At 41.8% G+C, this 15,180-nt stretch overlaps 1 protein-coding gene across 1 annotated transcript; it reads right to left on the bottom strand.

The window, feature by feature from the left end:
* Positions 1–700: 700 nt before the first annotated feature.
* On the bottom strand, positions 701–12,907 carry TMEM114 (transmembrane protein 114). Its single transcript, XM_027655014.1, has 4 exons — positions 12,724–12,907; positions 11,311–11,391; positions 2,461–2,598; positions 701–1,068 (listed from the first exon to the last, which is right to left on the bottom strand). The coding sequence occupies exons 1-4, from the start codon at positions 12,905–12,907 to the stop codon at positions 836–838; spliced, it is 636 nt and encodes a 211-aa protein (XP_027510815.1). The 3' UTR covers positions 701–835.
* Between the last annotated feature and the right edge of the window lie 2,273 nt (positions 12,908–15,180).

Genomic DNA, 15,180 nt, shown 5'->3' with positions numbered 1-15,180 from the left:
AAAATGCAGCTAGTGACAGGCTGAAAGAGATAAGTATGTAGCCTGAGCATCTAAAGTAGATTGGGGCTGGCTACAGTAGTTAGTTAAAACATCTGGGAAAGCAGCTATATCTTTCTCTTGCAGTACACTCACCACTGCAAGGACTTTACCATCACAGTCACTACCATCTGCTGGATTACAGAATTATGAAACGGTATGGGTTGGAAAGGAGTTCAAACATCATCTAGTTCCAACCACCAGGCTCTTGTCCAAAGTCCCTTTCTTCTTGTATCCCACTTTAGGTACTGGAAGGGGCTCTAAGGTCTCCCCAGAGCCTTCTCTGCTCCAGGCTGAACACTCCCAGCTCTCTCAGTCCATTTCCATACCAGAAGGGCTCCAGCCCTTAGAGCATCTTTGTGGCCTCCTCTGGACTCACTGCAGCAGGTCCATGTCCTTCTTAAGAGTCTCAGAGGAGAAACCAAAAGCTGAACTGCAAAGTACTCTGAGGCACTTTGCTTAGACAGCAAAAAAGATAAAAGAAAGCAAGAAATCAGCCTTGTTCCAAGCAGTGAATGGAGATGTCTTATGAGCTGCCAGCTGAAATTAGTCTGAAACCACTAACACTGCAATGTACTTTCTTCTAAAGTCACAAGGGTGTCCTTATTGACAGCACCTGCAATGTTTTACTGATTTATGAGAATCTTTGTGTTTTATAGCCAACTGTGAGGGAAAAGGTTTACAGTAGTGGACAAGGTACTCAGCCTTCCACTTTTATACACCCCCAGTGACCAGCTGGACCGAGCAATCCAGACTGTCAGGCTCTTCAGGGTTCTGTTGTTGCAGGGATACCTGTTGTTCATAATGTCTGCTCACGTTGCCGTTTCAGACCCACAACTCTTGCTGCCAGGAGGAACACGGCCCCAGTGAGCACTTCTGCGACAAAGGAGATCCAGACCAGGGCAAGGGACCAGCCAAACCTGATATCGATTTCCACCAGGAGGTCCTTGCTCCTCAGGAGGCAGACAGCTTCTTCAAAGGCAGCAGCTGAATATGCAATATAGACACTGATCCCAGTAAGTGTGACCAGAGCTGAGAGAGAGAGACATACTCAGCTGGTTAAATCAAAATCAATCAATTGGATATGGCTTAGGGCTTCTTTGCCACTCCTTCCTATCCCACCCAGACCAGACTCCCAGTTTATCTTTGATATCTATTTGAGGTTGGTTTTCCGTCCATTGAGTATAATGTGTTCCCACTGTTAAATACTGAATCAAAATGTCTAACATCAAGCCTGCCACAATAAAAATTGAGTCATATATTTCACAGATATCTAATGCACACACATCTCTGTTTTCAGTACTGTATTATAGTGCATCCTGATTCCTCACTGCTGAGCACCATGTGCAGATGTCTACCTCTGTGCCAGAAAGCCCAGAGAGACACAGATTCTTGCATGTCATGTCACTGACTTGAATTTAGACTGCTTTCTGATTTTGAGTATTGTAAATTTTGAGTGTTTAATGTAAACGTGTTGGTCTTTGCTGCCACCTCCCACCAAGTGTTGTGGAGTTATGACTGTTCATCACTTCTAAATAACTGAGTCAAAGACATCCTTGGAGCAGACTAAAAATAAATTAATAAAGGCACTCAAACAAGGAGCTGGATGTTTTCAGAATGAAAGGATTGTACAGAAGGTAGGAAATTAGGGAATGGCACATTTAGCACAAGTACATACCAAATCCTAAACCTGGCATCTATGTCACTCAAAGGACATATACTAACCAAAATCATAACTTTACTTGATCAGTGGCAGGAAAGAAGTCATAGAAAGGCCTTGTAAAGTAGATACTGGAACACTTGTAGGACAAGATAGTGTCTTATCTGATTGTCAGGGAGAAAAACTTTGGTCTGGCTTCTGACTTACTAGCTTCAAAACGAAAAATTATACTCTGAAATATCTTTTTGGGATTTCCTTTTGTGACCCATGGTTTGGGGACACCACTCTAGCTCAAAACTAGCAGTGCAGCTGACCCAGGAATGCCCAGCAAGACCCTTTTCAGAAACCCAATGCAAAAGCCTTTAAAAAATTGTCAGTTTTCTTAATGGGTGTAAGATCTGTGCAAGGTTATCAAACCCTCTGCTTTAGCAGTTCCAAAGTCACTTTTCAATTACCCCATTACCCTGTCTGTAAAGAATTTGTGCCCTGTGCTTAGAAGGTATTAAATCTTTTGTGTTAATGGGCACAGCAAACACTCTGTGTTCAAAGAGTGACTCACTGCACAAGGATGTTTGGCTGTGTGTGATTATTTGCCTGTCCTGACTCTAAGTTGCTCTACTCCAGAATCCCATCAGGATGAACACCAGCATCATTCTGAAAGGAAACTCCTGCTTAGCTCTTATTCTCTGGAAAAACAAAGTGATGTTTCCCAGATATAATTCCTTATTATTTAAATTGGTTAGGTTGGGAGTTTGATATTGTACCTCCAAAAAGAAAAAGCAGTCCTGTCATCAGAAGCAGTAGGTAGGCCCTGGCAAGGATACTGATGAACCCAGTCATTCCTCCAAAAATCATCAGTATCAGGCTGAGGGGCATCAGGATGACAAATGTTCCATGCATGTCTGAAGAAAAATAAAGAACGTTAATATTTCAATATTTGATTATGGTGTCAATGGATGTACTAATAATTATTAAGTGCAGAGCCCCTGATCAGAATCAAAGCTTTTATTCTGTGCTGAATCAACAAGAAATTGGAAAACCTGTTGGGTTTTCAGTTTAAGTTGGCAGGACAAATATATGATATGGAGGAAAAGGTCACATACAGAGCAAGCCCTCACAGGATCACAGCCTGTGTTTCAAACAGAGACCACAGATATAAAGGATATGTCTGCATAGATATATTTAAGCAGTTAAACTGACTGAGCTATTAAGCCAAGCTGGATAACAGGTCATGCACTGCATACCAGGTAGGCACTGACAACCTAAATCAGAAGTAGCCCTGGTTATCACACAGATCACAGTGAGTGGTACTGTTGTCTCTGGGTGGTGAGATCCAGCCATGCTTTTGATTAAATTCTTTCTCTTCTGTCACATGTCCTCTGCTGAACAGATCTAGCAAATTGGTGACCTTTTCCTTTGTTGCAGCTGACCATCAACTAGAGGTAAATTTTCCCATCCAGCTCTGATTCTGTCTGTCATTGTTTTCTACAGCAGCTTCACTAAGTACATTAACCTATCCTGCTCGCTTCCTCCCATGCTAAATGTTTTACATTAGTCTTTCTTGATCCCTATAACATTTTAATAGCTGTGTAAACAGAGGGTTGCTATGTATTTTTTCATATCACACTGGTTTTTTCCATCATAAACCATCTTTGTGTCATTGTTCCTTCTCATGTAATCTGTCCACAACATTCAACCCAACCTTTTCTAGAATAATAACCAAGAAAAAGTAATTCCAGTATCAATTTATTTAATACCAAAGTGCTCAGAAAAAAAAATCCCTTAAAATCCATATTCTGAAGAGGTCTAGGCTTCAGTGACTCACTTAATTTCACAGAGGAATCACAATACACCATTAGCTGGTTCCCAAGGAAAAGGAATCAGTTAAGAGACCACAGGTTTTGTGTGATCAAATGATCAATTTTTTTTAAGTGATTGTAACTGCCCACTGAATTGGAAGTACTCCCTCTCTCACTGGCTAAGGATCCAGCTTATCCCCTTCAACAGCATTATAAAGATAAGACACAATTGTGTATCTCTGTTCAGTTCTAGAAGCTTGGAAGGTTAGGAAGGGTCTGCATGGGATCAAGGCAGACACTGTTAATGTCTTTTCTTGTGGAGAATGTGGTTTCAAGACATAATTATTTGTTTTATGTAGCACAGAACATGATCACAAGGAAAAACGTGGCAAATGACAAAGTTTTGGGAGGTGACCATACTGTTCTTCTGTTTCTGTTTATTTATGCTGGTATTACATTTTCGTATTCAATCCCACATATGCCCACATCAGGACCAGCTGATGCTCAAAATGACAAATTCAGCATTCTGCATTGAAGAGAGCACTTTCTCTCTTTGATTCTAAAGCTGAGGACAGTTCCCTGTGTTTTCCTTCAGCAAAAGTAGCCACAGCTGCTGTTGCTGGCTAAGAAACACAAACCTATAGCAATTCTCAGCCAAATCCATCTTCAGCTTACTGGGTAGAAAGCAGTATGTCAAAACTGTCTGCAATTCTTAGCTGAATACCAAGACGAGAAATAGCCATGGAACTCAGTTCAGCAGTTTTATATAGGTAGAAGTGGTTGTTGGGGATGTGATGTAACATGATGTGACAGAACAGAGATTTGGAACCCAATTCAGCTCTCAGATTCCAGAGAAGCAGCAGGAACAGGCTGATCTTCAGCCACATTTGTGCTTGCTGAGGGTTATTGGGCCTGATTTTGGTTCCCCACCACTGACATCCCTGTGCCCCCCTTGGTCTTGCATGTAAAAGGTGAAAAGGCCTTGAGCAGATAAAATCTGATACAATTAACATTTTAAAATTGTGAATGTAAGAATGGTACAACTCTGTCCCCAGACCTGGCTTTGCTAGGAGGGAAAAAACAGAAATAAGCTCATCACTGGCTCTATGCCTTGTGATTTTCCAGGTGTCCCTCACTGACTGCTAACAAACTACATCTCAGGACAGTAGCACCTACAGTTGCTATTTCTTTGACTTTCCTTATCATGGTGTGATTTCAGCTACTGCAACCTGAGCCAGGACAGTGGGTGAGGTAGATCAGGCTCTGAATGGAACCTCGTGAAGGAAAGGGAAAGCAAATCCATACCAGAACATCCTGGGGAGTGTCACATTACATTAATGATCTGTGGCAGTTGCATGCAACATCAGAATAACTCTGATTTTTATGCCCTCTTCAGTGAAAATAAAAGATTTAGGGATATCTCAGCTGAAACCCACAGAGCCCACTGTGACAGAGCCTCACTTTTCCTATACACAGCTGGAACTACATTTCCCATTAATCACCTGCAGCTTTTTAAAAATCAAATATTTAATGGATTGTATTTGGTTAAACAGCAGTTTTATCATCTCCAGTGTTCAAGTTCAATATCTAATACTCATTTGTCCTGTGAAATCTGCAACTGCCTGGGAAACTTATTCTAAAATGCTGCCATGGAAACCACTCGGGAATCTGAATTCATGCCATCTGGCATATGATATTATGCCATTATATTCCTTGATTAGAGGAACAGAATTAGTTTATAGAAGAACATGACTTAAAATATCTTTACTGTGTTTCTGTCCTCAATAATCATCTGTGAAAGAAGTTAAAACATTAATTTTGCAGTCATTTTAGTATTTTTTTCAATTTCTGTTGAAATACACATTGATGCATTATATATTGTACATATAATTCTTCATATTGATGAAATTAATCTAGTATTGAAAAAAAAACCACCAGCCTAAACATTTTGCACAAGAAGAGGTATGTACACTTTCCTGCAAAACAGAATTCAGTTTCCCACATCTATTGCTCAATGCCAGAGTTCCCTGTCACAAAAGGTCCAATAGTTTAGTCTTGGAAATACTGAAACAAACTCATAAACATTTAAAAAACACTCCTGGTTTTTGTAGAGAAAAAAAAGAACTAAATTGCCTGATCTGAGCTAATGAAGTTTTACATTAGCTAGCCAAAGCTGTTTTAGTAGAGATGGGACCAAATATCTGAAAGAATGACATCTGCAGTGTGTGTCCAGATCTCAGGATTTGGCAGGCACTTCTGAATTACCACCCAACACAGTTGTTGTTGAGTTGTTTGTAAAGAGAAATCTGTGGAATGAACTGGAAAAACTGAGCAGTGTCAGAAGTAACCAACTGCAAGCGGAGCAGTTTTGTTAATCATCAGTTTTGTTAATCATCCCCTGTTAACGTGCTGGAGCTTAATTGCTTCAAACCAACTTTGGATTTGTTTGCACAGCTTATAATAGCAAATAATCTCTAGAAGACTGTAATAGTCACCTCATCAGAAATACTTCAAATGGCAGCGGCTCAGAAGAGCTTAATTAAGGCCCTGTTTATCTTACCCAGCAGTTACTAAATACCCAGTCAGAAAGACAAAAGCCTCGAGCTGAAACGAAAAGCTTGGCAGCTGCTAAAACCAATGGGGCTGCTCTGGAAAGTCTTGGCAAAGCCAGGAAGAATCAGTGTATGGAGAAAGACCTACCTGCTTGTAGGGAAGAAAGGAAGGAAACAACTTGGAAAAACAACGAGCAACTGAAAAGAACGGCTGTCAGGGGCTAAATGGGAGAGTTCTGGGCTTGGACCCCCCTCCAGTTCACCAGAGAAAAGATGCTGGTGGAGGATTGCTCACAGGGTTAGGGAACTCCAGGACAATTAGCAAGCCTCTGGCCTGTGTGTTACATGTTTTGGCTTGGTGGTCTTCTCAGAAAGTCTCTGAGCTAAACTGGAAGACAAATTGCTGACAGTAGAAATAAAATGATGCTGGAGAGGGAACAGGGGACGGTGACAAGCAGGAATGGGTAGAATGATGGATGTGAGCGGTGCACTGGGGCTCCCACTCTATTGCCACGGTACCAATGACTTTGAAAACGAGAACATTCATCAGAGGTTGACACTCATTCGGTCTCAGCTGCAGGGATGCTGGAGTTATCTCAGATTTCTGTATATATTTACTGTAATATCTACTCTAAGCACCCGGCAGATGTTCACTGGGACCTCTCTGAAGGAACAGTACACTGTTGCTCAGAAACAAAGCAGATCCCTTTAGGTACACACCTACCAGATCAATTAAATTAGAATTTCTGTGTACATCATTTGGGTCTTATTTCACTTGGCCTCTGAACTAGCTCTTGCTAGATATTCCAGCCCTGTTTTCCTTCTGATAACTTCAAACCACAAGAAAAATTGCGAAGAGCTGTAAATCCCCAAGGAAAAATGTCATGGCAGCCAAATAATAGGGGATTCTTTATAACATTACAAACTGTAAAAATAAAATAAGCTCAGTAAAAATGAAGCAGGACCATGAAGAGCAGGGTAAAGTGTGAAAGCAGCTGGTTAGTGACTGTTACAGGGTCCACATGCTGTAAGGAAATCCAGACAAGTTTATCTGTACTATTAAACTAATTTTGTTGAGGAAGAAACCAAGGCAGCTGTTACATTAAAACAACTGAGGCATCAGTAACTGCCTCTGCTGCAAAGATTGTTTCCCTGCTGGAAGGACTAACTTGTCTGCAGCCTCATGTTCCAGTCACACTGAAGTTTAAAAAAGAAAAAATAAAAATACTCTTGGGAGAATACTTTAAGCAGTTGCACTGGGCAGCTGCACGCTCCAGTCTTGATTTTATATCAGGAAAAAAGATTTTCTTCCAGTCATATGTAAGTGGAAACCACATCCATTAACTGCTCATCTCTAGATGGCTCAAGAATACAGGAGAGCACTAAAAATGGACCTGTAAAAGGAAATCAATCACTGCCCATGATGTTCATGTCAATAACAAAAAAATCAGGATTGTGAGAGGCTTGTAGGTACCTGTAGGTACCTAATGCAGATGGGTTTGTGTGTCATGCAGACAGTAAAAAAGAACACCAGTTCCTCTCACATAATTTTTCATAACAGCAGCCCCAGCTCTGCAGTGCAAGTGGGACTCCACACCAGCTCAGGTGCAAAGCTAAGACTCGAGAGAAATTGTCTGGTTTTGATTAAAAATATTTACAACACTGTTCATTTTGCAGGGATTACACTGGTGCTGCCTTTACCTAAATCTATACTGGTATTCACTAATTATTAACAATACAGTCTGTGGTAAATGGAAAATATTTATATTACAAAAATACCTAAGAGCAACCTTTGCCCAGTGTAACTTCCTGGGGGGTTTTTCTGTTTGGGTTTTTTTGGTAGTGGTATTTTTTTGGTAGTTTTGGCTCTGTTTGTTTTGGTTTGGTTTTTCTTTCAAGAACTTCTTTTACAAAGCTGAAACTCTCGGGGAAAATCTTTCAGGTGATTAAATACTGCCATTTCTGCTACACACCAGCTTCCCTCTCTCTGTGTGTGATCCTCAACACTTCAATGTGATTGTGGATGCTATGTTTCTTCTACTGGAAAATGGCAAAGCTGCTCAGAACTCCTGATGCAGCTTCCTTTGAAGTGAGAGTGACACCCTTATTTTATCATTTAGTGAGAGATGGATTCAGCTCACCATGAAAAAAAGTTGCTCCTCCTGCTTGTCTTCCATAGCTGGCACAGGAGAACACACAGCAAGGAAAAATATCTGGGGGTGGTCTGATGACAGATTTCAGTTATAAGGGTGATTTTCAGAGGACTATCTTTAATCCTCCTGGCCACCAAGAGACCCTAATAACTATCTAAATTGTGAAAAGTGACTCTTTAAATCCTGTATAGGACAGAGGAAAGCGTACATCTCCAGTAAAAAGGCATTTTTAAAATGCAGAAATTTCAGGAAAACTAGTGGCAGGAAGTCTATAGTGGTATTTTTGTTCAGTCAGTGGCTGATGTTTTAAACAAATATATAACCATGTCATAATGTAATCTGTAGTAGGAAAACATTTTATACATTGTGGGCTTGAGGGAGAGAGATGGTATACACTGTATGTTCAGCTGGAGGGAGTGGAAAGAAAAGAAGTGGAAGGCTAATGCAGAGGAGGAGGCATGTTTGTGTCTAATCCAGGAGAGGAATCAGCCAAGAGTACTCCTGTGATGTGAAATCACGTCATACTGCCAGGCTTAACAGCACCTGTGTTGATTGCCTGAGTAATATTGCTGCTGGCACAGGATGTTAACTTGTACACCAAATTGTTTTAATTTACCAGGAACTCTATTTGAAGTACACAATAAACCTAAAAGGAATATGCTGTGTATGAACAGGAAAGAGATTGGAAGTGTGAAGGAAGGGAATGTGGAGGCTTTTCATTCTTTAATAAAGGGTTTTTCTTCTGGTAGTAACCAGGACTTTTGTTTCCACTTCCACCCAGCTCTTTGCACTCACATACAGACTTTCTCCCATCTTTTTGGCACTTGTGTCTGGTTAAGACGCCAAGAAGTGCATTCAAACTCTGAGGGATGTGACTGATGTGTTACTTAAGTGCCTACATCAGGAGGCAGTCCATTAAAATCTTTTTAGGAATAATCAGTGAGAAATATGTGTGTACAGCTAGATGGAATGAGATTAATCCCATGTAAATGTTCCTCACAGACACCTGCACAGGCACACGCAGAGAAGAATATGATTTTTTTGAACTAACCAGTTAAAGCTGTGCAATTAGCTTGTTTGCCCCATACAGTAACAGATGAAGAAACTACTGTAACTACACTGCAATCCATGCCCTCAGAATTTTCCTCTAAAATTCTAATTAAAATGTGTCGTAGATGAAAATGGTTTGCCTAAATATGATTCAGTGACCACAGTCAGAAAATATTTAAGAAAGAGCAGAAGGTACTATCTCAGTACTTAATGAACTTAGATATCACTCAGAAATATCTGTATTTCTTTGAAGGAAGAAGTACTGGCAAGGCAGTTCCTGTGTTCAGCTGCTGTTGCTGCAGACCTGTAGCCTCACGTCACTGAAACTGCACTGAAGCTGAACAACCAGAAAAATCAAAAAGTTCACTCTGTAGGGAATTCTAATCAAGCCTAGCAGGTTATTTCACTGAAAGTATCTTTGATTTCTTATATCATCATTTTTAGGCAGACTATGCCTGTTTATCGTAAAATCTGCAAGTGTCTTTGCAGACCTGAAGTCTTTGTCCAGGAACCCAAAAATAGTACTTGATGTGAAAGTGAGAGAAAAAAAATCTGTTAAGCTCTGAAGAGCCTGTAAACATAGTTATTAATCCAATTTTTACTCATATCCACTATTTTCTTACACTTCATGACTACCTTTGTTTCCAAGCCAACATCATTTTTATAACCAAAAGAGCTCTGTATCATCTCTGATTTTGTTTTGTTATTTCTTTGAAGAGATGCAACCTAAAATCTCCTCACCTGGGGGAAATAACAGATGTGCCTTTTGCAAATATGCACACAACTTTTGAAATGCTAACAATTTTATCCTGAAATTTTGGACCATCCCCAACGTAACAGTTGAGGTGCCCACACTTAAAATGTGATCAGTCTGGTTGGGTTCAATTAACAGTGACCCCTCAAAGGTTTAAGTGATCAAGCAGACAATCATTTTCACTGTTCCTCAGAGTTTTCAGCAACACCAAGCAGCCAAGGCCCTTTGTCTTGAGCAAGGAGAATTTAAAAAATGGTACTTTTCTACTTGAAAGCTCAGAGAGGCAACCTGGGCTGTTAGTCTTGAACCTGTCAGTATGTTTATATGGCTCTTTCAGTAGCCCAGTGGGATCTTATTCCTATTTCAGCTTCCCAGTTACAGCTGGAAGCCCCACCAGCATCAGCACCTCCCAGGCCTCCCTTCCCACATGTGCTGCACTCTCAGCTCATCATGGGATGCTGCTCCAAGAGATTGAAGACACTCCAAGCCTCTCTGGAGGATTGTTCAGGGAATGGCTGGTTTTGAGGGAAAGAGTCCCATTTTAAGACACAGGACTAATGCACATATTCTGCATGCAAGGTGGGAAGAGCCAGAGTCAGAGAGGAGAGATAAGTAAATTAAAAGGTTGTAAAAATCAAGCCCATATATGAGCATGTGTGAGCAGAGGATTGTGCAGAATATGATGCAAAGAAGCTAAATCGTCTTTTAGGAGGTGCCTGTAAGTATTTGAAAATGTTCAGTTTGGACTTTCTGAGAACATCCTGACATTGACTAATGTATCAGGAAAAAAAAAGGAAGTAAATAGAGTTAGGAGCTTAGTGGTTTTGAACACAGTGTTCTTCAAGGACTTCGAACACTGCTTTTAGTCAGTGATTTATCTTCTTAAATTCTCACTAACTTAAGCCTTTTATCAGTGCAAGGAATCTCACTGAAAGGGTAGAAAAGTAACTGCCTAAAAGATTCATTTAAATGTGTGCTTAAGCATTTTCAGTGATCAGACTCCTCTGAGGTGATTTTGACCATTTTTGCCTTTTATTTTTTAACAATTGTTTACCTTCCTGTGCCATTCCGGTCAGAAAGGTCTTGTTCCTGTGGAAGAAATTAGCTGAACTTGACATGAAATACATGGTTATTTCAAAAGTAAACCTACTCAAAGACCACAGACAGTGACAGATGTTGTACAGAAGCAGAGACAAAACACTATCTCAGAGAGTTCCCCCTCTGAATCAGAAATGAGTCCCTGTAAGTGGCCAAGGAGGAAGGGAAGGGTGGATATAAATATAAAAATAATATAAATGCTACTCACACAAAAGCTGTCTGTGTGACTCGGTGATGTTTGCATTCTTGTGCCAGAAGGGGTTTATCAAAGGGTAACACTCACTCCTCACTAACAGAGAAGGGGAAAAACAAAGAGGGAAAAATTACACTATAACATTTTTTTGCTTTTTTTTTTTTGCATGTAAGTATAATTCATATAATATTAACTGCTTTTAAAACAGTTATTCCTAGGTAGGGAAGGAAAGAAGGGGATTTTCAGTACCCAGCAATGGCTGCTTCCATGGGGCCTGACCACTGGAGTCAGCAGGGAAACATCTGCTCGATGCAGTGGGCTTGGGATACAGCTCAGGGAGAATTCCTGAAACCTGCTGCTTCTCCCCACTCCACTGGGAGCAACATCCTTTCTTGACTGTGGTGAACATTACTTACTCCTTGCTTTGAATGGTGGAATCAAAACCAAAAGTAACAAATTAACTCAATGGGGAAAATTCTGTACTATCCATATAGCATTTATAGATTAAAATCTAGAACTAGAACTATGAAACACCAAGCAAAACCAAACACAGTACAATTACCTGGTGAACTTGGTGAGTCTTTAGTCACTTACCTTTAGTTAGTATGTGATTAAGTTTACTTTAATTATTTATGGATAACCTAATTTTAATTTTAATGTTAAAAATTTCAATAAATGTTGCACATTTCAAACTAACAATGTTTATATTGCTATGTTAATAATACATAATAATAATAACAATAACTGTATTGTTTTTATATATAAACTATAGTGTTTATGTTTATGTTCTTTATGTTCTTTACATTATTATTTATTATTTTAATGGCTTTAACCCAGAACTTTTGCCCCTTAATTCCCCGAGCCAAATGAAAAGACATCTCCTTCCTCCTAAATGGTTAACGTTTATTAAATTAGCTCGGATTAAAAGTTAATGCATAATAAGGTTACAGCAGCAGAAAAGTCGCTCTCCCCATGTCTCCCTCGGCAGGTAACACGGGGGGGTATCGACAAGGCTCTGCCCACGGATGCCGGGGCCCTCCGGACATCCGGACCCCGCAACTGGAACCTCACAGAGAGATCCCCGCAGCTGGATCCCCGCGGCTGGATCCCTGTAGCTGGACCCTGCAGCTGGATGCCCGCAGCTGGATCCCCGCAGCTGGACCCTCACAGTTGGATCCCCGCAGCTGGATCCACAGCTGGACCCCCGCAGCTGGACCCCCGCAGCTGGATGCCCGCAGCTGGATCCACAGCTGGATCCCCGCAGCTGGACCTCCGCAACTGGACCCTCACAGCTGGATCCCCAAAGCTGGATCCCCAAAGCTGGATGGCCGCAGCTGGATCCACAGCTGGATGGCCGCAGCTGGATCCGCAGCTGGATGGCCGCAGCTGGATCCGCAGCTGGATGGCCGCTCCGCCCGCCCCACTCACCGCGGCAGGTCCGCCACAGCCCCGAGTGCGAGCTGAGCGCGTCCGAGCCGTTCCGGGACGCGTCCAGCTTGGAGGCATCGATGATGTACCAGAAGTCCGTCGCGATGGCCACCACGAGGAAGACGAAGCTGGAAAGTCCCACCAGGGCCACGAAGAGGGTGAGGGCGCCCAAGTTCACCCTCATGCTGATGTGGCCGCCGCCGCCCCGCCTCGGCCGGACCCGCCGGCCGCGCAGGTTGCGCGCCCCGAGCCCCGCCCCGCTCCCTGCGCGCCCCGCGGGCGGAGCGGGGACCTCGCCCGGCACAGAGGGGTCCCCCCTGCCCCCGACCCCGGGTACCTGTCCCGACCCGCCTGCGCATCAGTGGCGGCGCTGAGCAGGTGGGCTCTGCCCCCCCAGGAAGGGATACCTGCGAGAACACGCGGGGATGGGGATCCTGATCCTCCCTTATTCCAAACGCCGCGGTCCTGGAGGGGAGGAGGGAGCAGTGACAGTGCTGGTGTTCCTGCAGCCTTTCCCGTGTACTTACAACAGATTTCCTCTTGCTCTTTGCCTTCCAGATGCCGAGCTCAAAAGGACAGATCTAACCTAATTTGAAAGGCAGTGTGAGAGAAGACAGCAGCATGGAAATTGCTACCTGATGCAGGGATGTCTGTACCCTGCTTGGGATCATTTTCCTGTCAGAAAGTCACTGATGGAGGGAAGGACACAAGTAGTACACCCTCTTCCAGAAACTATAGTTATGTAGTTTCCAAGGGCACAGCTGTGTTCTATGTGTGAGCCCCTAAGCCACACTTCACCTATCCCACAGAAATGTTGGATAACAAGGTAAATTGCAGTAACAGAACCTTGATTTTAAACCTGCAGACCCTTTGCTCTGGAGTTTTACTGTGCCACTTTCCTGGCATAAAGATACAATACAGGTAGGGTCAATGGGACATCAGGTTTTCTTCCTTGTAATTCACTTCAGACCTTCCAGAGAATTGCTAAGTAACTCCCAATAATTAAAAAAGTCATTCTCATTTATTTTCTGGCATGGACACTGGGCAGAATGTGTGACATCATTACCCATCCATGGCAACAAACTATCAGGAACCAGTAGGGCTTCAGCAGTAGGATCAATTAAAAGCAAAATATTTCTTGAGAGAGTGTGTTTATTTAAACACAGTAATCATCAGCACTACAGACCACATCTTGCTCTGCAAAAGTACTGAAAGGTGTATACTGCTGGGAATACAATAGTCTTTCCATTCAGGAATACACTGTTAAGCAGATATAGCATTACTCTGAGCTTTTGCCATCTCTTTCTCACACCTCCAAGTTGCATTTGTAACACATGAAAGTGCCTGTGTAGTTCTACAAACTAAGCACCTGTTGCCTCCTTGTAATTGTGATGTTTGGGTGATACAAAGTTAATGAAGCAAAGTGAAAATGTTTAATTAGACTAAGTAATGCAGTAAGACAAAATGAAGAAGCCTTGGGGCACGAGTCCTAACGGGGATCCCAAGCTTGTCTCTTTGTTCCAACTATATTTGCAGTGGGTATTGTCTATCTTAACTTTAGCAAGGCTTTTGACATTGTCTCTCGCAACATCCTCATAGGCAAACTCATTTTTGGTGTTGGCAACCATAGTCACTTGGGTAGACATTCACCTGATATGTTACATACATGCCTCTCTTAGAAAAATTTGTGTACAAATCAGCTTGTGTTGGACATGGGAACTCATAACTGGGTGATGTCAAAGACATGGAAGTTATTGTTCAGAATAAGCTCCTGGAGATAAATGTTATTGTCAAAGGGTATGAAAGTAGCTAACAAAAAAGAAATCAATGTGGATTTTAGCTCTGTGAAGTTAATGTTACTGCTTTTTAATTCAGTTTTCTTGTTGGCAAGGCAGTATTATTCTTAACCTCCCCTGGGAAGGAGAAATGGATATTCAGGAAATGTGGAAACAAAAAAGCTGACAGCTGCAGTTGTCCTTTTTAATAATTTTTCCATTATTCCCCTCATGCACTTTTCAACCTCAAGCAGTTATTTAGGAAGATTCTTCACTGATTTATCATGTAGACCAACAGTCATTTTATTCACTGTGTTGCCTGACATTTTTCTGTGCTGCCTGATGGTTTAAGCGACTTGTGTCACATACTTTGCATACCAGTACACCAGTTAACAACATGAAGTGAAAACTATTTCAGCATATCTCCTTTCAACAGCCCCAGTACAGTAGGATTAAAATTATGAGGACTGATATATTTTTTCTGCCTGAGAGCCTTCAGTTTCTTTTTTGGTTTACTTTTTTGTTTGTTTGTTTGGGGTTTTGGGGGGTTTTGTTTGCTTGTTTGCTTTTTGGGTTTGTTTTTTTTTGTTTGTTTGGGGTTTTTTTCAGACATATAATGTCTACTAGAAAAGAAGACAAGCAAAGAGACAGTACACTACATGCTGGAAAGATAGCATGAGCT

This window comes from Corapipo altera, unplaced genomic scaffold, assembly GCF_003945725.1.
Source record: "Corapipo altera isolate COAL_440 unplaced genomic scaffold, ASM394572v1 98, whole genome shotgun sequence".
In the NCBI taxonomy this organism is placed as follows: domain Eukaryota; kingdom Metazoa; phylum Chordata; class Aves; order Passeriformes; family Pipridae; genus Corapipo; species Corapipo altera.
This window is presented reverse-complemented; position numbering and strand designations above follow the sequence as displayed.